Source organism: Mirounga angustirostris, unplaced genomic scaffold (genome assembly GCF_029215605.1).
Source record: "Mirounga angustirostris isolate CCGP_5_RB_7025 unplaced genomic scaffold, mMirAng1.0.hap1 SCAF_9, whole genome shotgun sequence".
NCBI classification, from domain to species: domain Eukaryota; kingdom Metazoa; phylum Chordata; class Mammalia; order Carnivora; family Phocidae; genus Mirounga; species Mirounga angustirostris.
The window spans coordinates 103,135,314-103,162,829 of NW_026991717.1; the positions used below are offsets into that span (position 1 = coordinate 103,135,314).

General features: G+C 40.6%; 1 protein-coding gene across 10 annotated transcripts in view; it reads right to left on the reverse strand.

Annotated features, from left to right (window-relative positions):
* Positions 1-1,455: 1,455 nt before the first annotated feature.
* Positions 1,456-27,516, reverse strand: part of ARMH4 (armadillo like helical domain containing 4) — a 230,560-nt gene continuing 204,499 nt past the window's right edge. For 7 of the 10 annotated variants that reach the window (XM_064571104.1, XM_064571103.1, XM_064571102.1 and 4 more), the window contains 3 exons: positions 10,640-10,671; positions 3,421-3,555; positions 1,456-3,184 (listed from right to left, as the gene is read on the reverse strand). In XM_064571104.1, the coding sequence (XP_064427174.1) occupies positions 3,116-3,184; positions 3,421-3,555; positions 10,640-10,671 (236 nt within the window). In that variant the 3' untranslated portion in view covers positions 1,456-3,115. Of the gene's footprint in view, positions 3,185-3,420; positions 3,685-4,447; positions 4,732-10,639; positions 10,672-27,516 lie in introns of those variants that run through there. The other 3 variants (XR_010405202.1, XR_010405201.1, XR_010405200.1) reach the window with 2 other exon arrangements.

Sequence of the window (27,516 nt, forward strand, 5' to 3'; positions counted from 1 at the left end):
AGTCTGGGGAACTCTGCCTCCACCTCTCCTGCCCCTGCACTGGGACACATGCAGGTCTGAGGGGGTAAATATGGTTCAGAAAGGAAGGTGTTAGCAACTGAACCTTGCAGCTAACAGCACCCCTTGCCAGACAGCTTTCCTTGTTGTGCTGCTGAATGGTTTAAGCTTAGTTGTTAGAATCAAGAGTTGCCTTTTTATTTTTAATGTGCAAATATAAGCAGACAAATGACTTATTTTAGGTAAACCTGGTGCCTGACTTACTACTTTTAATCGGACTACGGTATAACCACTAGCTCAGCGCCCTCCTCTGGTGGCAGCACCCCTAATCTCGGGTTCTGTTTAGAACATGACAACCTTTTCCTTTCCTCTGAATAACTTCAGCCAACCACTGAAAATCCGTGTTCCACAATCACTGGCAGGGAGGAAAATGGCCAAAATAAACACATCCCAGAACCTTCCACCAACCCAGTGTTGAAATGGGTTTGTATAGAACTCCACTGTGATCTAAGTCATCTCTTTTTCTTGTAACAGTCACCTGTCCCAAAAAGGACTACAGAGCCATTTCTGCTGAGGCCTAAATGCACACACGTCATCCCCATAGCCTTCTGGAATAAATTAAAATACGTGTCCATTATTTGTGACCTTATCACTCTATAGTTTGAAAGATCAACCTCTTAGGCATGATCTAGTTCAAACTACAGACTACGAGTAGCCCAAGGCATTAATAGCCATCAGCTTCGCCCATGTGTTGCTGAATGAAATGGCCTATTGTGTGTTTGCTATAAATAGCTTGTCAAGAATACAGAAACCACATCATGCCCACCTCCCCCTAACCTTAGGAACACTCACAGCAAGGGGCTGCTCTAAAAAAAGGCAAACATACCCTATGCAATAGCAGGATGTCTCTGCTCGTGAAATTACAAATTACTTCTGAGCGTCATGGTTCTGAATTTTATTTTTAAAACCTAACCGTGAGCTTACTTATCAATTGTTAACTTCTATTTGATTGTATATAGCTTCTCATTTTCTCCTGACCAATTTCACACATTTGCTTACATCTCTTGGCAAAAAAAAAAAAAAATTATTTGATGAAAACATTCTTGTAAGCTAGCTATCATTCAAGAATGGATTCTAGAAAGGTTTCTCTATTAGTTCTCTAGAGGGATACTTAAATTTATGTGGTTGTGAAGGAAATCGTGAGGTGGGAGAGGAAAAGAACTTGTGTACGAGGGAAGTTTGTAAGGCATTGTTCATTTAACAAAGACAGGAATTCATGTGAAATGGTCCTTGGCCAACCAACTACAGCTGACTCTTGAACAACACAGGGGTTCAGGGTGCAAACCCCGCTGCACAGCTGAAAATCCATGTATAACTTCTGACTCTCCAAAACCTCTACTAATAGCCTACTATTGACCAGAAGCCTTACTGGTAAAATAAACAGCCAATGAACATATATTTCACATATAAAATGTTTTATATACTGTATTCTTACAATCAGTCAGCAAGAGAAGAGAAAATGTTAAGAAAATCCTAAGGAAGAGAAAACATGTTTACAGTACTGTACTGTCTTGAAAAAAATCCACGTAGAAGTGGACCCATGCAGCACAGTCCCATGTTGTTCAAGGGTCTCCTGTATTTCCTTAGAATCTTGGTTTTAAAGAAGGACTCTGAAATGTCACTGCTTCCTGCAAAGTATGTGGAAGGGCATTGAATGATGATCGGGATACACGGTTTTGAGTCCAAGTGGGTTCTTGTCCTGATTGTTCCTGGAGATAATTTTGGATAATCATTCCCCTTCTCTGCTTCAGTTCTGTCTCCAGTCAAATGAGAGAACAAAAACATCTGTCCTACCCCATACAGTAGCTCTGAGGAATAACTGTGCAGCTTGCCTCGAATACAGCAGAGCAGGCTCCCATAGTTGTGAACAAGTTTTCTATGTGTCAAGCAGTAAGGACAGTGTTACCAGGAACCTTTAGTCTTCCATGCAAATGAGCCATGTCTTTACCTAAAAATTCAACTCAAATACTCAGATTCAAAAGATAGGGCAAGGAATTACACTCCAAAAGAAATGAGAAATGATCTAGCGTAGGCCAACATCCCCAAAAGGGAATGCCCTGAGAGAGGCTGGGACTCTGGCCACTGAGGCTGCATCTACCACAGGATGTCCATTTTCTAATAAAGCCAAATAAGAACCAACGGTGGCCCCATCATTCCATGGCCAAGCCCCCAGAAGTAGCAAAGCAATGCTCTGAATAATTCACAATAGTGAATGGCAGATAGAAATGCTCTGAGAGCTTACCTGCCTCACTTTCTTCTTGATTTCTTCCTCATTTCTTCTTGCAAAGTCAAATGATACATAAAAAGAACACCTCTTATTGATAAACATGTAAGCATCTATGGATACGTCTGTCAGATTCAATTACACTATTTAAGAAAGCAAGTTTACATTAAGACTGAGAGTCCATTTAATGCGTTATTTCTGGTGCATTTCTTTTTCCTGCCAAGAATGAGAATAAGACAGAAGATGCAAAATAATAAAACTGGGAGACTGGAGTATAGAATGCAAGATAGATACAAATCTACACATAATCCTAATGTGCCGAGAGATCTTCTTGACAAAGAAGATTTCATTCCAACTTGCTGCTCGTTTTGATGCAAACGTAGGATGTACCATGGCCCAGAAGCCTACAGCCTCAAGTGGGCCGAACGCAGTCATTGTGAGCTATTCTCTGTTAAGATTTCGATTTCAGAGTCAACATACGCCTTGGCAGCAATAATCGTTATGCTCAGTGCAGGTAAACCAAGGGAAAGGCCCTTTGGAAAAATACAAAATATTTACCTAGCAACTTCTAGTGAGCAACATGTGCGCTGCATATTGATGAGTGATAGCCTATGGTTGTGGAAAATTCACTACCAAAGAAAAACAAGCACGGCATATTACAGTGAGTCTACAACATGCCTTTCCTGCTCAGTACAAGAGAAATCTACTGCCTGGCAGATAATGAGCCCGACGGCCTAAGAGCAGTGATGTGGCAGGCTGCAGTTCTTCTTTTGCCCCCCAAATAAAAAGTAAAATAATAACACAGGTGAATATCCAGTGAAACTCCCGTCAGATTCAAAACTCGTCTTCAGAGCTGTCGGCTAAGAGCATGACTCGGTCTTGCATGCTGTTGAATTCTCTCTGCTGGAGAAAGAAAAACAGAAGAGCGTTAAACCCTTTCCACTGCAGAGCAAAACTGAAAAACAGGCCCCTTTAAAAGGCACCCCAACACACGCAGCCAAAGCCCAGCAGCTAATCCAAACCACTGGGCGTGTCAATACCATGCCTGCCTCATTAAGCCCTGTGTGCTTTATTAAGCAAATTGGAAAAGCGAGGCATGTTCTGAAGCGGATGAGGTTTTGCTGTTGTGGGCTCCATACCTTTCTTTTATGCCTTTTGAAGCCGTTTCTCCTTCGGCGATTCATAACCTTAATGCTGTAGAGCGCTCCCAAGATGAACAAGGCTCCGGCTATCCCGACCCCTACAGGAACCAGCATCCCAGACATGTAGCCAGCCTGCACAGAAAAGGAGACGCCCAGTAGGATGCTAAATAGACCACGGCCCTGGGTTTCTCATTTTTGCTCGATGGCAGCGGGTTTTTAAACACCTGGAATCCTCCTACTTGCTTTGTCATAAAATAGCACCTAGCATAAAGGCACGTTTTAGGGAGAAGGCAAGAGAGAGAAAGGTATGACTATTTTTGGAAAGTTCAAGTATTTAGAAGAAGTACTGAAATAAATCACCCAGCCCTCATGGCACCTCCAGCTACTTGCTAATGCACATTTGTCAACATCAGGGTTTGGTGGCAGAAATATAATTTGTATTAAAGATGGGTCAGGTAAGCTTCTGAGAATGCCAAGACTATTAAAATGCTATAAGTCGGAAATATCAGCCTGAGACAAGCTCCAAGGGGGCTGAGGGGAGGGCCTTGACATTGGTGGTCTGCTGTCTCACAATCTCAGCTGCATTACAGTAAGAAAGGGAAAAGGAAGGATGCTAGATGTTGGGGCATAGACAGAAAAGACAAGGAGGGGAGAGGGTATGCACATAACATGGGATTTATATGAAAGGAAACATCTGCCCAGTGGACAAGACCAAAGTTGGGGCTTGGGAGGGAATTCTGCGCATCCCCAGAGAAGTGGCAGAGCAGGGTGCAAAGATCACTGTCATAACAGTAGCGCCTGCAAAAGAACCTGGAGGTAGCTGATATCTGGTGTGTCTCCAACGTCCCCAAGGTGTCACTATGGATACGCTGGTTCTAAGTGAGCAGCATGATGTCCACACATCCCCGGGCTTGGGTAAGTAGCTCCGGATCTTCCCAAGCTCAGGGTAAGGCCGTCATACTAAAGGTGCTCTCTGCATCTTGGCCAGTATGACACCTCAGGGCCTAGAGCATTATGTACTTACCTGGAGCCCTTTCACAGAGGAACATGAGACTGGTTTGCCTTTGAAGAAGGCCCCTGCTAGAAGCCTACCCAGACAAAATACATAAAACATTAAATTTTTAGACTTTAGGGGCGCCTGGCTGGCTCAGTCGTTGGGCGTCTGCCTTCGGCTCAGGTCATTGTCCCAGGGTCCTGGGGTCGAGCCCCGCATCGGGCTCCCTGCTCAGCGGGAAGCCTGCTTCTCCCTCTCCCGCTCCCCCTGCTTGTGTTCCCTCTCTCGCTGTGTCTCTCTCTGTCAAATAAAATCTTTAAAAAAAAAAAAATTTTTTTAGACTTTAGATAGGCATTATTCGGGGGTGGGGGGGAACCCATGAGTCAGTTTGTTCATTTATTTGACTATTTCTAAAATTTCTAATACAGCACAAACTATTTCTAGTACCTTTCAGAATGAGCCAAAATCAGAGAAGGACAGAGAATAATGTTTTCTAAAAAGTGCTGAAGTATGCAGACTGTGATGCTTTCCCAATGTTTCCAAAAGTAAATCAAAGGAATACACGAGCCCTTTATAAAACTGCAGCTCCCTCTTGCACACAGACAGCTCACTAACTGGTTCTGTTTTCCGGAGTCTTGTATTAAGAGCAGAATATGGAAATTTTTCCATTAATTTGAGAACAATAGCATTGTTCATCAGCATACTAAGTGTTTTTCTCCAAGAAACAAAGCCCAGTCACTTTTCAACAAATTAATATGCTTTGCAGAAACCCAAACTTTTTCTAAAGTCCTTCCAGATCTACTTAAGACTTATAAAACTGTAATTTTCCATATGGGAAAATACTGGTCAAGAGCAAAGTTTTGGAACTCTCATAAGAGCTGTGAATATATTTCTTTAAACCATCACTCCCAGTACATGGAAATGAATGTACATATTGAAATATGATCAATTTTAAGCCCCGTAGATTAGACTCTAAAGAGGTATACATTCAAAGGATGATACTTGAGCTGTTGGAAGTTCAGCTTGGTCAATCTCTGTGTGGGTCTCCTCGTGCTGTGTAACTTCACACACACCCAATAGCATGACTATTCCAAAATGTGTCACTCTTTCTCATACTTCTTATTTACACATTTAGATCTCTAGTTTCTAGAGCTTTAAATCATGCAGATTTCACCAAAATTCAATTAATATCTCTTTCTCCTCTCTTTTGTCCCCTCTTTTGTGTGTGTGTGTGTGTGTGTGTGTGATCTGCCTGTGCTTTGAAATTACACTTAAAAAATGGGATCCAAATAATCTCTCCTCTTCCAATATATTTTAACCATTCCTCTTTCAACACTAATGGAGAATAGGCTCTTCTTCTAGAATTGGTCATGACTTGGAGTGCCTGGGTGGCTCAGTCAGTTAAGCATCTGCCTTCGGCTCAAGTCATGATCCCAGGGTCCTGGGATCCAGCCCTGCGTCACATTTGCTCCCTGCTCAGTGGGGAGTCTCCTTGTTCCTCTGCCCCTCCCCCACCACTAATGCTCATGCTCCCTCTCTCATAAATAAATAAAATCTTAAAAAAAAAAAAAGAATTTCCCATGACTTGTTTCCTACACAAATGAAAACAAATAAGACTCATGAACATATTTTCTAAGTTATAAACCCTGCCTAGTACCTCTTCTCTGTTCAGAATCATCAGACGTACATGTATCTCCACAGATAATACTCTGAGAAGGACATAGCTGCACCTGGGTATATTCCAAGTGAGAATGGGTAACTTGAATCTCATCATGAGGAAACACCCAATTAACCTAAAATGAAGACTATTCTATTTTTTTAAAGGACTATATTCTTTTAAAAGTCAGTGTCGGGAAAGACAAAAGATGGCTATAAAAACGTTCCAGAGTATAGGAAACTCATGAACCATGACAACTAAATGTGTTACATGACCCTAGACTAGATCCTACACTGGAGAAGAAAAGTGCTTTTAGAAAGATTATTCTGAGTCTGTTGAAAAAACTGAAATATGGATACCAGATCTGATAAAAAGTACTGTATCGTTAAATGTACTCAAGCTGATAGCTGCAGCATGTCTGCTAATGGAATATTCCCATTCATGGGAAATAAAGTTTTTGGAGTAAAAGCACCATATGGTATATGCAACTTTTCCTCAAATGGTAAAAAAAAAAAAAAAAGAGGCAGAGATGGACAGACAGACCAGCAAATGATAAACCAAATGGGGTAAAATGTTAAAAACAAGTGCACCTGGGTAAAAGGTATGGGGGCATTCTTTGTACTTATTCTGGTATCTCTTTTTTGTAAACCTGAAAATAGTTCCAAATAAAAAGTTTTGCACTTTTAAAATTGATTGTAAGTCAAAATACGACTAGATATAGTTGTTTTTAGTTTGTGTTTGTGTTGGGTTTTTGTTGGCTTTGTATTACATTCATGAGAAAGGTATTCTTCCTTCTTAGAATAACGTATTCATTCAGAAACATCTGTTTTCAAGAAAGGTATAAGAAAACCAAATGATATGCTGTACTGTCTCAAGTCTGCTGAGTTAAGACAGTGCCCTTATATTGCTTTGTAACAGTGGCTCTCAGACTTGAGCATCTATCAAAATCGCCTGCAAGACTTGTTGAAACAGATTGCTGGGCCCCGTTCCCAGAGTTTCTGACTCAGTAGGTATAGCGTGGGGCCCAAGAATTGCATTTCTAGCAAGCTCCCAGGTGATGCTGACGCTGCTGGTCCGGACCACACTTGAGAATCAGTGCTATGCAATATAGTCTGGATCATCCATTTTCTGGGTTATTTCCTAAAGCCAGAAGAAACAGAATGATCTTGGCGACATAACAACAGGGTTGGTGTTTACTACACAACTAAAGCTGCTATGCCTCTTCAATTTTGAGAAACATTTTAGATGTTGAAAAGACATATCAATAGGTAGCCAAGTTAGGATTTGCCTAACGAGCATCACTAACTTGGACATTAAGCCAGAAAGAAGAGTAATGATGGAATGAGTATAGGGACTGTCCCTCAATGGCCATTCACCTCTTCTTTCAGAGCAAGAGAACCTCCCATTTCAGCAGGGCGCACAGTAACGATCACTGCTCCCTGCCTTCTCTGCAGCTGGCTGTGACCATGTGATAAATCTCACTCAGAAGAGAAAACATTAGTGGCAGGTGCAGCTTCCCGACTTGCTCTTCAACAGGGGAGCACAGCCTTTATCCCCCACGTTTTGAGAATAAGAGTGCCTTTATCTTCCTTTTAAGGGGGAAGAGGTGTCTTCACCTTCCCTTATCCTCCTTCCCCTGGCTAGAACATGGACCTAGCTAAGCTGGAACTGCCATCCAGGACCTTGAGGTGACCTTGGCAATGAAGGTCACAAATGGTGGAACATCAAATACAAGGAGCCTGAGTCCCTGTCAGAGGGTTGCTCCCCATTAACCCTTGACTGCTACCTCCAGATTCATAAATGAGAGAAAAACTTCTATCTTGGTTAAGCCATTGTCATTGGGGTTCTCTGTCATTCATAGCTGATCTTAATCCTAGCTAATATAGAAAGACTAAACAACTGTAAAAGGAATAATTCAGAACTTTTTAAGTTTTTTAAGATTTTATTTATTTATTTGAGAGAAAGAGCATGCGTGCACAAGCAGGGGGAGGGGCAGAGGCAGAGGGAGAAACAGACTCCCCACTGAGCAGGGAGCCCGATGTGGGACTTGATCCCAGGACCCTGGGATCATGATCTGAGCCAAAGGCAGATGCTTAACCAACTGAGCCACCCAGGCACCCCCAGAACTTTTTAGAACATTATTCTTTCTAGAGCGAAATTAACTAACAGAAATACCAATATCAGGTACAATTGAATAATGCTAAACTGAGATGTCCTGGTTGGCCAAAGAGCCAGTTAAATAAATATTTAGTTTCCAGTTCTAAGGGATTCTGTGACTTTCATCAAAGAGGCAATAGTTTCGCTCTCAAATAGTTTCTGAAGATAATGACTAACAAGACTTTTATAGATGAGAGCCAACTAGCTAGCTAGCTAGACACATGAAGGAGGGAAGCAAGAGTGGAAGATACATATATGTACACACGTATGTGTGGGTGCACATAAGAAGGCATGTCGCAGGTAAGTGTAGAATATTTTACACAACAGGGGAAGTGGGGATATGGGAAAGATTATAGTGAGTCCCTCCAAGAAAGTCAAAATATGAAGAAATAAGGCATCAAATAAGCCAAACACAGAATCTCAACTATTTTTCTTCTATTTTTTTTTTAATTAAGACATGCTGAAAAAATACTCCAGAAGAAAATAGAGAGAAGGCTGGAAAAACTCAAAATAATCCAGAAAACTAAGGTCACACATAAAATTATTTCTCTTGGTGAAAATGATAGCAAGAAGGTGCCAGGCCTTTGAGACAAGATAAGAAGGGTCTACAGAAATAGAAAATACAAACTTTCTAAGCTGCATAGATTTTTTTTTTAATTGTGGCAAAGCTATCTATAGATACAGGTAAGAAATTTTGCAATATCCAACTTCAAAACTGGTGACATGTAAAAATTTATTCTCTTAAGGGTTTTCTGGTACACAATTTTACTCAGAGGATATTTTCTATAGAAACAATGATATATGGGTTCCTAAATTAATCTACCAAAGCCTATTTCCTTTTCATTGCATCCTATTTTCTTCTGAAAAATAACAAGAAGCACTACTAATGTAAGTGTGTTCAGTTCTTAACTTTTGAGCTTTATTTCCCCCAAATCCTGCTCAGTCCATCCGATCATACCTCCCTTAGACAACTGGACCTGTTACAGATACCAAAATGGCCTCCACTAACCTCAACATGCTTAAAATTTTTCGACATCACTTTTAATAAGTATGACCACAAAACAGTCTCATTTTAAAACCATCTATGCTAAATTTTACTGAGAAGCACAAAGATAGTGATGAGAATATAATCTTACAATTTTCATTGTAATTTATTCTTTAACAATAAGCTGCAGCAAAATAAACATTAATCATCCAAATACGGGGAGAACTGACTCCAAATAATAAAAAAGATATGGAATGCCATCAACAGAAGTATATGTTGGGACTGGTGATTTAAAGGTAACTCAATATGTGGCAATTGAAAAGATTTCCATTCACTAAACCCCCAGTTAAATCTGAGCTGGGTTATAGTAATGAGATCTGACAGGCTACAGCAAGGAATTCAGAATTCCATATTTTTATGAGTAATTCCAGTTTAAAATTCTAAGGTAACCAAAAAATGTAAACTTGGAGAGAGTTGAAAATCAAAAGAAAATGAAAAACAGGAACCTGGAAGGAAGTTAATATTGTCAATCATAGACATAGATGGCAGAATTAACACAAGAGAGAAATATTTTTCTATTGTTGGCCATTCCAGGCAAGTCAGCCCTTTGTCACCCAGTATGTAGTAGCACTATGAGAGACTACATAAAAGTTGATCTAAGGAGAGTGCTCAGGTGTCCAGGTGTTTTTACTCCAAACCACCCCCACTGTGGTTTAAGGATGCTCTTTCTTTTTTTTTTTTTTAAAGATTTTTATTTATTTATTTGAGAGAGAGAGAATGAGAGACAGAGAGCATGAGAGGGAGGAGGGTCAGAGAGAGAAGCAGACTCCCCGCCGAGCAGTGAGCCCGATGCGGGACTCGATCCCGGGACTCCAGGATCATGACCTGAGCCGAAGGCAGTCGCTTAACCAACTGAGCCACCCAGGTGCCCCTAAGGATGCTCTTTCCATCCCAAACTTTTATTCTTAACTCAAGTCCATCAATTTTTGCCGGTGGGTCAGAAGAATCAATGCTTTCCAAAATCCAAGGTATTTCTTCCTCATACAGAGGGTCAGGCTTACAAGAACTTGGCATTGGGTTTTTGGCACTGGGACAAGAAATAGCCAATAAATTGTGATTACACTGCTGATCCCTAGAAGAAACTCCACCTTGATATGTCAAGGATATTTTCCCGCTGAGCATAGTAGATAATGCCTTCATAAGAAGGAATGGCGCTTCAAAGAACAAGGTTCCCTGTGTTAATCAAGAAGGAACTTAAAGGGAAGGTCTTCCTTCTTGTTGGGCACCCGGAAGTGGCCTTGCATCTTTGCACAGATAACCAGAATCAGAATGATGAATTAAGGCTCCATTACTCTGAAGATCTTTTATTTGACAAAGCCATGCCCTTTAAGATAAATCCAAAGGAAGAAAATACTTCTCTTACCTTGTCTTTTAGTTTTTCCATCCAGCTTCTCACTAGGGAAAATAAGAGAATAAAATGTAAATATCCATCTTCTTACTTATATTTCATTGAGTTAATTCGATAACCTACATTTCATGGTATTAAGTTAATTTGATACACTGGTTTTATTGTATGAAATGTAGTGAAAGGGTCAACAGTATTAACAGTAATAATGACAGCATGAGTCTTGTTTTTATTCTCATTTGTTTAAAAATGTAACAGAAAGCACAAACATATCCCTCACATCATCATTAGGTGAACAGAGAATATTTTTTATTTGTTAAACGTATTTGTATTACTATTTAATGCTTTGGGGGAGGTCTGGGTAAGGAGATAGGAAATCACCTTTAAAGAATCAAGTTCATTCCCAACCCATGTACCATCAAATAAATAAATAAACTAATCAATTAATTTATTAATTAATTACCAAGTTCATTTCTTATCTGACATTTTCTCCTTAACGTTACTCATCTTTCTCAGTTTTTAAGCTCAGTGGGTATTCTGCACTTGCATCAATATCCCAGCAAAGTAAGGTAGGAAGGGACAATGGGCACTGGCTCCAAAGAGAAGCATTTGCATCCACAGTTGAAGAAAAAATTTTGACCAAAGGCAAAAAGAGGAAGTATTTCTGAAATACATATAGCTTATAAACTGTACCATTCCATCACAATACAACCACTATTAAAAAATAAAGGTAATAATCAAGTAACAGTTTAAAAAGCCACCGAAAAGGCCTACATCAACCCTGAAGTGTTAAGTAGACCATTATTACAACCATTTGGAAGTACATATGCTGAGAACAGAACAAGTATCATTCAAAATGAAAACATGTGTTAGAATGGCCATGGGTTTTTTTCTTTTCTTCTTTTTTTTCTTATTTAAATTTTAGTTAGTTAACATATAAGGCAATATTGGTTTTAGGAGTAGAATTCAGTGATTCATCGCTTACATACATCACCCTGGGCTCATCACAAGTGCCCTCTTCAATACCCATCAGCCATCTAGCCCATCCCCCACCCATCTCCCTCCATCAACCCTCAGTTTGTTCTGTATCATTAAGAGTCTCTTATGGTTTGGGGCACTTGGGTGGCTCAGTCAGTTAAGTGTCCAACTCTTGATTTTGGCTCAGGCCATGGTCTCATGGTCGTGAGATCAAGCCCTGAGTTGGCTCTGCGCTGAGCATGAAGTCTGCTTAAGATTCTCCCTCTGCCTCTCCCACTCTCTCTCACTCTAAAAAAAAAAAAGAGTCTCTTATGGTTTGTAGGGTCATATTAAGGATAGTTTGAAGTTAGTAATGGGGTTCTTCATCCTTAATTGCCTTTTAAAGTTATAATAATGATTCAGCGTTGAATAAAAATTCTATTTTGAAAAGCATGGAAAAGGAAAAAAGAAGACAAATATTATCAAAGAAATTAGTAAGCCAACAAAAACCCTTCAAGATTTCCTTAAATTTCCTTTCCTGTCCAGGAGCTTCAACAGATAGGAAGAAAGGACACAGAGTGGCAGACTAGAAACACCTCCCAAAAAGTGTAGACAAGGGATTGGCAAACTTTTCTTGTAAAGAGCCAAATAGTAAACATTTTAAGCTTTGCAGGCCATACAATCTCTGTCACAACTACTCAACTCTGCTATTGCAGTGTGAAAGCACTCATAGTGCATAAATTAATGGGTTTTGGCTATATTCCAATAAATGTTAGTTATGGACATTGACCTTTGAATTTCATGTAATTTTCATAGGTCACAAATATCTTTCTTTTGATTTTTTTCAACCATATTAAAATGTAAAAGACATTCTTTGTTCATGGGCCATACAAAAATGGGTAGCAGGCCAGATGGGTGGGTCCACGGGTCACAGTGGGATGACCCCTGACACAGACAGTTGGGTCTCCATTTACAGTCTGACTCTAGTAATAACATATTGACAGGAGTGATGCCAGCCCACAGGTGCACATGGCTTGACCCCTGACAGAGCAGGTTTGAATCTACTGCATCACTTGATCAGCAAACCAAAAACAAACATGAGAGTGAGGGAAGATTATGCTCCAGGAAAAGATGGGGAAACTGAGACTCAGAGAAGCTAAGAGACTTGCCCATGGTTAACCAGGGAGTAAAGAGTCACTGGATTTCCAACCACTATCTGATTTAACAACCTACAGGAATAATACTTCTTAACTACCCATTTCTTTTGGTGATACCCCCACTCTCCTGCTCTCTCAGGTTGAAAATGTGGAGCTACCCTCCTTGGGCTCTTCTTTTTTTAATTTTTTTATTGTTATGTTAATCACCATACATTACATCATTAGTTTTTGATGTAGTGTTCCATGATTCATTAGTGCTCCATGCAGAACGTGCCCTCTTTAATATCCATCACCAGGCTAACCCATCCTCCCACCCCCCTCCCCTCTAGAACCCTCAGTTTGTTTTTCAGAGTCCATCATCTCTCATGGTTCGTCCCCCTCCGATTTCCCCCCTTCATTCTTCCCTTCCTGCTATCTTCTTCTTTTTTTTTTTTCTTAACATATATTGCATTATTTGTTTCAGAGGTACAGATCTGTGATTCAACAGTCTTGCACAATTCACAGTACTCACCATAGCACATACCCTCCCCAATGTCTATCACCCAGCCACCCCATCCCTCCCACCTGCCCCCACTCCAGCAACCCTCAGTTTGTTTCCTGAGATTAAGAATTCCTCATATCAGTGAGGTCCTATGATACATGTCTTTCTCTGTTTGACTTATTTCACTCAGCATAATACCTTTCAGTTCCATCCACGTCGTTGCAAATGGCAAGATCTCATTCCTTTTGATGGCTGCATAATATTCCATTGTATATATATACCACCTCTTCTTTATCCATTCATCTGTCGATGGACATCTTGGCTCTTTCCACAGTTTGGCTATTGTGGACATTGCTGCTATAAACATCGGGGTGCACGTACCCCTTCGGATCCCTACATTTGTATCTTTGGGGTAAATACCTAGTAGTGCAATTGCTGGATTGTACAGTAGCTCTATTTTCAACTTTTTGAGGAACCTCCATCCTGTTTTCCAGAGTGGTTGCACCAGCTCGCGGTCCCACCAACAGTGTAGGAGGGTTCCCCTTTCTCCGCATCCCCGCCAACATCTGTCGTTTCCTGACTTGTTAATTTTACACATTCTGACTGGTGTGAGGTGGTATCTCATTGAGGTTTTGATTTGGATTTCCCTGATGCCAAGCGATGTTGAGTACTTTTTCATGTGTCTGTTGGCCATTTGGATGTCTTCTTTGGAAAAATGTCTGTTCATGTCTTCTGCCCATTCTTGATTGGATTTTTTGTTCTTTGGGTGTTGAGTTTGGTAAGTTCTTTATAGATTTTGGATACTAGCCCTTTATCTGATATGTCATTTGCAAATATCTTCTTCCATTCTGTCGGTTGTCTTTTGGTTTTGTTGACTGTTTCTTTTGCTGTGCAGAAGCTTTTTATCTTGATGAAGTCCCAATAGTTCATTTTTGCCCTTGCTTCCCTTGCCTTTGGCGATGTTTCTAGGAAGAAGTTGCTGCGGCTGAGGTCAAAGAGGTTGCTGCCTGTGTTCTCCTTTAGGATTTTGATGGACTCCTGTCTCACATTTAGGTCTTTCAACATTTTGAGTCTATTTTTGTGTGTGGTGTAAGGAAATTGTCCAGTTTCATTCTTCTGCATGTGGCTGTCCAATTTTCCCAACACCATTTGTTGAAGAGACTTTTTTCCTTTTTTTTTTTTTTAAAGATTTTATTTATTTATTTGACACAGAGAGAGAGAACAAGTAGGCAGAGAGGCAGGCAGAGGGAGAGGGAGAAGCAGGCTCCCCGCCGAGCAGGGAGCCCGATGCGGGGCTCGATCCCAGGACCCTGGGATCATGACCTGAGCCGAAGGCAGCCGCTTAACCAACTGAGCCACCCAGGTGCCCCAAGACTGTCTTTTTTCCATTGAACATTCTTTCCTGTTTTGTCGAAGATTAGTTGACCAGAGAGTTGAGGGTCCATTTCTGGGCTCTCTATTCTGTTCCACTGATCTATGTGTCTGTTTTTGTGCCAGTACCATACTGTCTTGATGATGACAGCTTTGCAATAGAGCTGGAAGTCCGGAATTGTGATGCCGCCAGCTTTGCTTTGCTTTTTCAACATTCCTCTGGCTATTCGGGGTCTTCTCTGGTTCCATACAAATTTTAGGATTATTTGTTCCATTTCTTTGAAAAAAGTGAATGGTATTTTGATGGGGATTGCATTGAATGTGTAGATTGCTCTGGGTAGCACTGACATCTTCACAATATTTGTTCTTCCAATCCATGAGCATGGAACGTTTTTCCATTTCTTTGTGTCTTCCTCAATTTGCTTCATGAGTATTTTATAGTTTTCTGAGTACAGATTCTTTGCCTCTTTGGTTAGATTTATTTCTAGGTATCTTATGGTTTTGGGTGCAGTTGTAAATGGGATCGACTCCTTCATTTCTCTTTCTTCTGTCTTGTTGTTGGTGTATAGGAATGCCACTGATTTCTGTGCATTGATTTTATATCCTGCTACTTTACTGAATTCCTGTATGAGTTCTAGCAGTTTTGGGGTGGAGTCTTTGGGGTTTTCCACATAAAGTATCATATCATCTGCAAAGAGTGAGAGTTTGACTTCTTATTTGCTGATTTGGATGTCTTTGATTTCTTTTTGTTGTCTGATTGCTGTGGCTAGGACTTCTAATACTATACTGAATAGCAGTGGTGATAGTGGACTTCCCTGCTGCGTTCCTGACCTTAGGGGGAAAGCTCTCAGTTTTTCCCCATTGAGAATGATATTCGCTGTGGGTTTTTCATAGATGGTTTTTATGATATTGAGGTATGTACCCTCTATCCCTATACTCTGAAGAGTTTTGATCAAGAAAGGATGCTGTACTTTGTCAAATGCTTTTTCTGCATCTATTGAGAGGATCATATGATTCTTGTTCTTTCTTTTGTTAATGTATTGTATCACATTGACTGATTTGCGGATGTTGAACCAAACTTGCAGCCCAGGGATAAATCCCACTTGGTCATGGTGAATAATCCTTTTAATGTACTGTTGGATCCTATTGGCTAGTATTTTGGTGAGAATTTTTGCATCCATGTTCATCAAGGATATTGGTCTGTAATTCTCCTTTTTGATGGGGTCTTTGTCTGGTTTGGGGATCAAGGTAATGGTGGCCTCATAAAACGAGTTTGGAAGTTTTCCTTCCATTTCTATTTTTTGGAACAGTTTCAGAAGAATAGGTATTAATTCTTCTTGAAATGTTTAGTAGAATTCCCCTGGGAAGCCATCTGGCCCTGGGCTTTTTTTTTTTTGGGAGATTTTTGATGACTGCTTCAATTCCCTTAGTGGTTATAGGTCTGTTCAGGTTTTCTATTTCTTCCTGGTTCAGTTTTGGTAGTTGATACATCTCTAGGAATGCACCCATTTCTTCCAGATTATCTAATTTGCTGGTGTAGAGTTGCTCATAATACGTTCTTATCATTGTTTGTATTTCTTTGGTGTTGGTTTTGATCTCTCCTCTTTCAGTCATGATTTTGTTGATTTGGGTCATTTCTCTTTTCTTTTTGATAAGTCTGGCCAGGGGTTTATCAATCTTGTTAATTCTTTCAAAGAACCAGCTCCTAGTTTCGTTGATCTGTTCTACTGTTCTTTTGGTTTCTATTTCATTGATTTCTGCTCTGATCTTTATGATTTCTCTTCTCCTGCTGGGTTTAGGCTTTATTTGCTATTCTTTCTCCAGCTCCTTTAGGTGTAGGGTTAGGTTGTGTACTTGAGACCATTCATGTTTCTTGAGGAAGGCTTGTATTGCTATATACTTTCCTCTTAGGACTGCCTTTGCTGCATCCCAAAGATTTTGAACAGTTGTGTTTTCATTTTCATTCCTTGGGCTCTTCTATCTCCTTCAGTCCCTGGCTTCAATCTCTTATGTCAAGATCTTGGCAAGGCCTCTCAGCTTTGTCCTTCTTTCATTAATCCTTCTGTCTCCACTGGGATTCAGATAAAGATAGTGGTGTACAATCAAGATATGACCAGTCATGGGAAGGTCAAAGGAAGAAAGCACAGGAACCTTAGAAATGAGCCTAGGGGTTAGTGGCTCCATGGAGAAGTGAAATCACTTCACTTCTTCGCTGAGCAACTCTGGAGAAATTATTGAACCTCTGGGACCCTCAGTTTCCTTATATGTAAAATGACTGTGGTAACACCTGTCTTGCAAGATGTTGTGAGGACTAAAAATAACATGGGCCATGTGTTTAGGACAGTACTTGGTGTAGAGAAATAATAAAACAAAAACAAGAAACCTGGGACAGAAGGAGACAAACAAAGACAAGTGAGTCATGAATATTTCAACATGTCTGAACTAAGCCCAAGACATAAACTGAAATTCAGGCAAGAGAATGCTTCCAATTCATTGATTCATTCAACAAATACTTATTACGCACATTGTGTTGGCCAGGCACTGTGCTCTACACTGGAGTCAGCAGAAGGTATGGGGCCTAATTCCAGTGAGGAAAGGAAGAGGCCATAGGGTCTATGAGAAGTGAATAACAAGCAGCAGTGCAGGGACAGAGAGTGAAGGACAGAGCAAGAAAGCCAATTACTGGGCCCAAGGCAGAATGCCAACCTGTGAAGCAAGATGCTCGGAATCAGGAAATAGGATGTATATCATATAATAAGTAAAACAAAACCAAGGTAGAAATGGGAAAATGTGAGCACTTTGTGGAAGGGGTGAAAAGGGCCAGATGACTGCCTGTGGATGGCAGGGTGAGGGCAGCTCCAAGAATAGGGAAAGGAGGCAGAGATCCAGCCAGGGTCTGAGGCACCAACAGGCTCTTGAACTACAGGAAGTTCACTGTCAAGAGAAACGATTTAGGGGCACCTGGGTGGCTCAGTTGGTTGAGCGTCTGCCTTCGGCTCAGGTCATGATCCTGGGATCCTGGGATTGAGTCCTACATCAGGCTCCTGCTCAGCAGGGAGTCTGCTTCACCCTCTCCCTCTGCCCCTCCCCCTTCTCGTTCTCTCTCTCTCTCTCTCTCAAATAAATAAATAAAATATTTATTTTTTTATATATATATTTTTATTGTGTTATGTTAGTCACCATACAGTATGTCATTAGTTTTTTTTTTTTTAAGATTTTATTTATTTATTTGACAGAGACAGAGATAGCGAGAACAGGAACACAAGCAGTGGGAGTGGGAGAGGGAGAGCAGGCTTCCCGCCAAGGAGGGAACCCGATGTGGGACTCGATCCCAGGACCCTGGGATCATGACCTGAGCCGAAGGCAGACGCTTAACGACTGAGCTACCCAGGCGCCCTGTCATTAGTTTTTGATGTAGTGTTCCATGATTCATTGTTTGTGTAAATAAAATCTTTAAAAAGAGAGAGAGAAAGAAATGGTTTAGTGGCGCCTAGGTGGCTCAGTGGGTTGGGTTTCAGACTCTTGATTTTGGCTCAGGTCATGAACTCAGAGTCATGGGATAGAGTCCTGCATGGGGTTCCATGCCCAGCAGGGAGTCTGCTTCCTCCTTCTCCCTCTCCATCTGCCCCTCCCCCAGCTCACGTGTGCGCACACTCACACATTCTCTCTCTCTCTCAAATGAATAAATAAATCTTTTAAAAACAAAAAAAGAGAAACAGTTTAACTTAGGACTTATCAAGCCAGGTGTCACTGGTTAATTGTCTTTATCTTAGGTTCCTAGAGTAAATTTCATAGAATCCTGCTTTGGATGATTCTCTAAGGCAGTACTTCTCCACTGGGGGAGGCAATGCACATCAGAATAGGATGCGTGTCTATGTATAGGGAGTTTGAAAGAGCACATTCAATGGGTCTGATTCCTTAGTTGACAACACAAACTACAAAAAAAAGCTGGGCAAAATCTTCTCAGTGAGTGAGATCAGTGATACACAGAAGATAATGAGATAGTATTTGGGGAGCAAGGGTCTAGAAAGATTGAGAAAGCACTGTTCTTTAAAATAGGCAAGCTTGGTTGTATTTCTCCAACTAAGATCATGAGACCCCTGAGGGTTACTACACCTTGTGCTTCTCAGGCATCTGCCAGAGTCCTTCACCTGGTATCAGACACTCCGGTGCTTAATAAATATTTCTTCCTTCTTTCAGTGAATATATATTAATTTTAAGTGAGTTCATAATTTTTGAGTAAGTATGATTCTTTTCTCATGAGGATCCTATAAACTGTTTCAACAAAATGTACGAGGCAGTGTCAAAATAAATTTTACACAATGATCATTTTTAAACTTAAGGAATAAAAACTGATAAAGGCAGGCAAAAGCAAGACAAGAAAAAAAGAGAAAAGATCGTAAAGAGGAGAATCAGCACTGTAATTTTTTAAAAATAGAGAAACATCACACTGACAAGAGGAGTATGAGCTGATATAACTTTTCAGAGATGTGAGGAGGGATTTGCAATCTATCTTAAAAGTTTTTTACAGGTTTAATTTTTTTTAATCCGAAGTTCCAATTGTGAGAGAAATGTATTTTAAACAATTAATCATGGATATGCACAAAAGGTTTTGTTAAATGCTGCTTACTGTAAAGTTATTTAAAATGGAAAAGAACAGGGGCACCTGGGTGGCTCAGGCATAGGCCTCTGCCTTTGGCTCAGGTCATGATCCTGGGGTGTTGGGATCGAGCCCCACATGGGGCTCCCTGCTCGGCGGGAAGCCTGCTTCTCTGTCTCCCACTCCCCCTGCTTGTGTTCCCTCTCTCACTGTGTCTCTCTCTGTCAAATAAATAAATAAAATCTTTAAAAAAAATAAAAATAAAATGGAATAGAACACGTAAACAACATCAATATCCAACCATAGTGGATTGGTTTAAACACTCAAAGGAAAACAATATCTTAGGTTATATCTACAGGGTGGTATATTATACAAAAATTTAAATTATTTCAAGAAAGAGGTGCCTAAGTGGCTTAGTCGGTTAAGCATCTGCTTTCGGCTCAGGTCATGATCCCAGGGTCCTGGGACCGAGCCCCGCATCGGGCTCCCTGCTTAGTGGGGAGCCTGCTTGTCTCTCTCCCTCTGTCCGCCGCTCCCCCTGCTTGTGTGCGCTCTCTCTCTCTCTCAAATAAATAAATAAAATCTTAAATAAATAAATAAATAATTTCAAGAAAAATACTTGGTATTTTACAAATGAAAAAATAGGGTATATAAAACATGAGCTCAAGTTTTGTGGATAAAAATATTATGTATATAATTGGGATAACATACATCTAAGTGTCAACTGAATTCATCAGTAGGTTGTAAAATTATGGGTGATTTTCTTTTATTCCCTGTATTCTTAGAATTTTCCAAATTATTTATAATTCCTTACTACTTTTAAAATAAAAGAACCCCAGAAAATTCTATAGACCTTTGCAAACGGAGATTAATGGTGGATTGCTGACAGTGAGAAACACAAGGAGTTGGGTCCCTTCCACTTGGATAATTCCTTAGCCCACAGCTATCGATTCATTCTAATCCCACTGATTCTGGTTTGTTTCATTTCTTGAAATTTTATTTAATGCAAGTCTGAAAGCACAGGAATATAATGATGCCTCTGGTCTCCTTCTAGCAAGCAGAAAGGTACAAAGAAAACAAGAGAACATGAATTGTTAAAAGCAGGTTCTCCCTGAAGATATTTGGAAATGATATATCCAACAAGGGATTAATATCCAAATGTATAAAGAACTTATACAACTCAACACCACAATAAAACCCAAATAATCCAATGAAAAGGGAGCAGAAGACCTCAATAGACATTTTTCCAAAAAAGACATACAAGTGGCAAACAGACACAAGACAAGATGCTCAACATCACTCATCATCAGAGAAATGCAAATCAAAACCACAATGAGAGATCACCTCTCACCTGTCAGAATGGCTAGAATCAAAAACAGAAATAACAAGTGTTGGCAAGGATGTGGAGAGAAAGGAACCCCTTTTTTAAACCCCGTGCACTGTTGGTGGGAATGTAAAGTGGCATAACAACTATGGAAAACAGTATAGAGGCTCCTTGAAAAATTAAAAATAGAAATCCCATATGCTCCAGTAATTCCACTACTGGTTATTTACCCAAACTAAAACACTAACTTGAAAAGATACATGCACCCCTATGTTTATTGCAGCATTATTTACAATAGCTAAGATATGGAAGCAACCCAAGTGTCCACTGACTGATGAATGGATCAGGAAGATGTGAGATAGATATAGATATAGATATAGATATAGATATAGATATAGATATAGATATAGATATAGATAGATAGATATAGATATAGATAGATAGATATAGATATAGATATAGATATATAAATAGATATAGATATAGATATAGATCTCCTCATATATATATATAATGGAACACTACTCCACCATAAAAAAGGATGAGTTTTGCTATTTGCAACAACATGGATGGATCTAAAGGATAGTCTGCTAAGTGAAATAAGTCAGACAGATAAATACTGTATCAACTCACCTATCTGTGGAATCTAAAAACAGAACAATGAGTAAAAACAGACCTGTAAACACACAGAACAAACTGGTTCTGATGGTTGCCAGAGAGGAAAGGGGTGACGGGATGGGCAAAATTGCATTTGTTGTATGGTGACAGATGATCTCTACACTTGTGGTGAACATAGCATAAAGTATAGACTTGTTAAATCACTATGTTGGCTTTCATTGATTGAGGCATATTTTTTAGCCATAAGCGCCTGGGTTCAAATTCCAGCTCAGCTACTTTTTAGCTGTGCTGAAAGTTTCAAGTGTTTATGAGGACACTTCATATTCCATTGATCAAATCTTTTGTCCAGGTAAAGCCAAGCCCACTGGTGCCCTGGCCCATGCAGAGATGCCCTCAGCCCACTTCCTTCCTATGCAGGCCTGAGGGTCTCTCTGCCTGAGGGTATCCTCCAGTTATAAGAGCCCATGTGGGGCTAGGCAGAAGCACTGAGGAAATATTGCTCTAGAAGCCATCCTCAATCAATGAGGGCCATGAGCTGGTGGGTATATTCGTCCCCAACTGTAGCTATCACAAATTCAATGGCTTAAAACAACATAAATTTGTTATATTTCTGGAGGTCAGAAATCCAAATCAGTTTCAATGGCTAAAGTCAAGGTGTCAGCAGGGCTGATATGTTTCCTTGCTTTTTCCAGCCTCTAGAGCCTGTCTGCAGTCCTCGGCTCATGGCCTCTCCCTCCATCTTCAAAGCCAACAGCACACTTCAAATCTCCTCTCTCTAAACTCTGCTTCCTTTGTCATATTTTCTTCTCTGACTCTGACCCTCCTACTTCGCTCTTACAAGGACTCTTGTGATAATCTCCCCATCTCTAGGTCCTTAACTCAATCACATCTGCAAAGTACCCCTTGTAAGGCAACATATTTGCAGCTTCTGGGTTTTAGGATGTGGACATCTTGGGAGGGAGCATTATTCTGTCTCCCACATTCGGTAAATTCCCCAGATTTCCTCACCCCTGAGGTGTGCTCCACACAGCTTCTCAGAGATTCCCCAAGAGCAAGGAGCCCCAGCAATAGTCCCCTCATTCAACACCCCCTTTGTTGGCTCTCCACCTACCCTGTCTCACTTCCTCACTCCCTCGCCATGCTTCCTGGGATTCCTTCCCAAAGAAACTCCTTGCACCCCAATCCAGACTCAGGGTCTGCCTTCATGGAGAACTCAAACTAAGACACTAGTCTAGTTCTGCCACCACATAAGTAGTCCTGCCCTATGCCACATCAACTTTATTTATTTTGCACACGAAAACAAACTCTTAGAATGAACAGAAGTAAGGCGTAAGGAAGAAAGACAAGCTGCCCACATTCAGGGCAGACGCCATCTCCACTGATCTAAACTAATTCTAAATGAAGGGCTTCAGGCTACCTGGATTTATAAGACATACCCACTCCCTAAAGCATTGTGTGAGATGTACTTCATAGCTAATTCCACTTAGTTCACATTTGACTTTGAAAGGGTTGTACAGTCTCTTTAATAGTGAAAATTTCAATATCATTTGTATCTTTCAATAATGTGGGAAACTTTATTTTTATGCTAATCAATGAAAAGAGAAATGTATGTTCCACCTGAATAAGAAGTGCAATGTCAGCACACCGTGCTTTGCTCAAAACACATGTAAACTAATTTCAATTATAGTCTTTCTACAGTGTCAAGAAATAAATGGAGAGCAGCTCTCTTTCTTCCTTGTTATTCAACCATTAAGTGCCTCTTCTAGCCTAAGAAACAGCAAAGCTTTTTTCTTCCCAACTTACATAACACCATTAAGAATAATAAAACTTACTAAGCTTTCAATGTTGTTTGCATGTTTTTCTAAAAATCTTCAGTTTTTTTAGCACCAAATTATTCTCTAATGATGCTAAATTTACCTGTTTTAAACATCACAGAGAAACTCTATCTATAATCATTTGCTCTTCACATAATTACAGAACAGCAAGATTCCAATGAATAGAACGACGTACTTCTTTGCTTGCATAGGGCTAAGTGAGCAGCAGTCGTGCAGCTAAGAAGCTATTAATTCTCCAGGCTATACACTGAGATTTAGAGAGAAGGGTACAAAGAGCCCAAAGACTCTAATCTCTACTTTCAAGTAACATTAAGCATGCCTTTAGTTAACTGCAAGCTAAGGAACGATACTAGATACCTAGTGGGAGGATGCAAAGAGAATGTCTTGTAATCATCTACATGTCTTGCTGGGGTCATTTAGGAATACTAACCATACTGAGAAACTCTAAACCGTATGGTTACCAGCTCCAGCGAGGAGAAGGCTGTTATGAACTTAATCCATATGGAAATACATATGGAAATACGTGATGCATAAATGAAGAAGAAAGCCTCCCTCCACGTGTGCTTTTTTTTTTTTTTTTTACTAAAAAGAGAAGCATGATATACAAATTGCTCATGAGGGAAAAAACAACTTGTCTATGCTTCTCCTCTATACCTGATTAAGGGGGAACGAGAAAATCACTGCGCTTTACTCAAGACTCCCTTGAAAGTTCTGCTGAGCACGGAGGCTTCTGACCTGTGTTTCTACCACTCCACAGCACTGAGTCCATGCTCAGGGCACCTGAAATTCTCCCCAACTCACTCTTACACTTCTCTCTTCACATTTGTACTGTCTGATTTTCATACCACTGGTGAAAAAAATTGTTTGGTCTTCATACGTAACTTCCAATAGAAAGTTTACTGTTTCCTGAAGTGAAGTCTCATCAGGCCCCCAGGGCAAAGTCAAGTTTGTGTGTGTGCTGCTTGCCGGATCCACTGAATCTAAAATTTCCCATCTCAAGGTAGATGTGAGGCATTGGTCACCATAGGGTCCCATCAGCCCTTCCTGCAGTCCCCTATTCTAAATTTCACGGAATGTAACAGCCCACGTCAGCGTCTTGACAAGGTCCCCACACACCCCTCTCCTTTACATAAATTTTGGGACTTCCACTGATGAAAGCCATGGCTTGATCGTACAGAGAGGCAAAGAGAAGACCAGCCAGGGACCACAGAAACCCGAAGTCCCATACTGCCGACAACCCTTACCTAAACTTGCGGGCATGGTTCTGCCTAGTCAGCAAGAAGCTTCCGCCTCCCGATGGAGTCGATTAGACGTGGGCAGCTGAGTAAGTACTAAAGTGGTTTTCAAGGCAGCTTCAACGTTTGTTTCCGAAAGTTTCACTTAGCAGCTCATAACATGTCACTCCTCACAATAATAGGCAAATACCAAGCTGCGCTCTCGAGAGAAATGAAGGCAAACCTTTGGTTAAGAGCACCTGAGCACCACAGTTAATACCCTGAAAGGCAGAGCTTTTCTTCCATCTAAATGGATTACTTAGAAAGTTTCCCTGAGCTCTTGATCCTTAGGAAAAAACCTAAAGGTCTCGCCAGAACCACTATAGGACGGACAGCAGGTGAACAACCTCAGCCTCTACCTTTCCTCCTTCTAAATCCCCTAAGCAAATTTTGCACATGCTCCCTGGAGCAGCTGTTCAATCGCGGAAACTTTTTATTAAGGCAGTAGAGCCAATCTCCAAGTCCTTATTCTTTAATCATTTCAGTCATACTTCTGCTTTGCCAGGTTCTTGAGATTTGAACCCTCCTGCCCATCACCTGTGCTTCCTCTCCCTCATGCTGGAATACTTCCTCGGGTGATCTGTGGTTTTTCACGTGGACTTATTTTTCACCAGGGGTTGTTTTTCCCTAGGAAGCTTGTCCACCCTGCATCGTGGAAATGTCACTACAGAGAAGCAGTTTCTTGTTTGCTTGTGCCAAGGACACCAGCAGTTTCACCCATCCGCCTAAAACAGGGGTGCACGCTGATTTCTCAGTTATAAGTTCTTACATGATGAAGGCAACCCTAGGGCTTCGGCGTCATTTTTCTCTCCCCCTCAGAGCCCCGGGAAGAGAGCTATTCCCTTGCTGTTCCTCTGGCCCGTGTAGGGTATTTTTCTAGACCCCTTTTCACAGGGAGGCATTTTTTCCAGAATGCTTTCTTTTTTTTTTTTTAATTATGTTCAGTTAGCCACTGTATAGTACATCATTAGTTTTTGATGTAGTGTTCAATGATTCATTAGTTGCATATATCTAGCATGCTTTATTATGCAAGGGTTTGAATTCCTGCTTCCTCCCCTACACCAGCCCAAGGCTGTGTCTATTGGCCCCGCATTGGTGTTGAACTCCACCCCTCCATCTCAGCTTCTATATGTGGTCCCCAGTTCCTCTAAGGTCCCATAGCTTTAGTTCAGGAGGCTACTGCTCGAACTTCAGGGTGCTGCCTATGGCAACAATGGCTTTCCTTTTGAACTCAGATGCATATTTTAAATTTTTGTTTTAATTTATGCAGAATTTCTCTGCCTCACGCTGCTGGAACTGGAAATGCAGACCAACTTCTAACCAGGTGTTTTCGGTTTTTTATTTATCGAGGGAAAATTCACATAACCTAAAATTGACCATTTTAAAGCGTTACACTTCAGTGCATTTAGCACATTCACAATGTCTTATAAACATCACCTCTACTTCATTCCAAAATGTTTTGTATCATCCCAAAAGGAAACCCCGTACCCATTGAGCAGCCACTCTCCATTCTCCTCTCCTGCTAGCCCATGACTAATCTGCTTTCTGTGTCTTTGGATTTACCTATTCTGGATATCTCATATAAATGGAATCATGTAATAGGCGACCTTTTGGGTCCAGCTTCTTTCACTTAGCATAATGTTCTTGAGGTTCACCCATATTGGAGCATGTATACACATGGCTAACAAACACATGAAAAGATGCTGAACATCATTAGTCATTAGGGAAATGCAAATCAAAACCACAGTGGGACACCACTTCATACCCACTAGGAAAGCCATAATAAAAAAAAAAATGGGGAGGGGCGCCTGGGTGGCTCAGTTGTTAAGCGTCTGCCTTCGGCTCGGGTCATGATCCCAGGGTCCTGGGATCAAGCCCCACATCGGGCTCCCTGCTCCGCAGGGAAGCCTGCTCTCCCTTTCCCACTCCTCCTGCTTGTGTTCCCTCTCGCGCTGTGTCTCTATCTGTCAAATAAATAAATAAAATCTTTAAAAAAAAAATGGGGAATAACAGTGTTGACAAGGATGTGGAGAAATCAGAACCCTCATCCATTACCGGTAGAAATGTAAAATGTGCAGCCACTGTGGAAAATAATGTGGCAGTTCCTCAAAAAATTAAACATAAAATTGTCATATGACTCAGCAATTCCACTCTTAGGTATATGCCCCAAAGACTTAAAAACAAACAAACAAATACTTCTCCATGAATGTTCATAACAGCCCTATTCACAATAGCCAAAAGGTGGAAACAATCCAAGTGTCCATCAACTGATGAATGGGTAAACAAAATGTGGTATATCCATACAATGGAGGATTACTTAACCGTACAAAGGAATGAAGTAGTGATTCATGCTACAACATGGATGAACCTTGAAAACATTATGCTAAGTGACAAAAGATGGGCACACTAAGTGATGATCAAAGAGGTAAAGAAGCTTTGTGGGCCCTCCTGGAAGCTGGGTGGAAACTATAGAGAAGCAAAAGGGTAGAATTCATATTCCAGCCACACATATTCAGCTCATCCTGCCTCAGGTCCCGCCCAATACCCACCTGCCACACTCCCTACTCAAACAAACACCCAGCATTACATTCAAGTCAGCCTGCCAGATGACTAGAAAACAGGAATCTCCTCTTATCAAAACAATTTCCCACTTAAACTATTTATTTCTCTGGAGTAACCATAAAATGTACAAGTCAACTGCCAGACCATAAGCAGAGAAGCCAGGAAGAAACTCTTACGTAGGTTTCTTATTGGATATGTTTTTAATTCATTTGAAAAAGAATGCAACATTTATTAAGTATCTAAATAATATCAGGTACTGTGTCAGAAAATATCTATAAAGCCTTGCATATTTATGAATTAAAATAAAGGCTGCAGTTATGTTTAAAAGGGAGGAAGAGAAATTGAATTATATTTTTTCAGCAGACATAATTAAACCCCAAAGCTCTGGGCATTGATTAGACACTAGAAATAAAATCTGATTATCCCAGAGACTCATTTCCATACAAACACTTTTATGAGTTGCCTAACTGTGCATGGTCCTGAATTAGCCATCGACCAAAATGGACCTGTTTTTACCTAGTAACAAACAAACCTTGAACCCATTATGAGTTTCTTATGAAGAAGCAGCCAGAGACCTTTCATTTAACTGGCAATATAACCACCTACATTATTAACGATAAGTTTACTTTCCTCTTAATGTAGAAGTTGAGAGGCCATCAATGGTGTAGCAAGTAACAAATGTACACTAAGAACATAACCAAACAACATCCACTTTC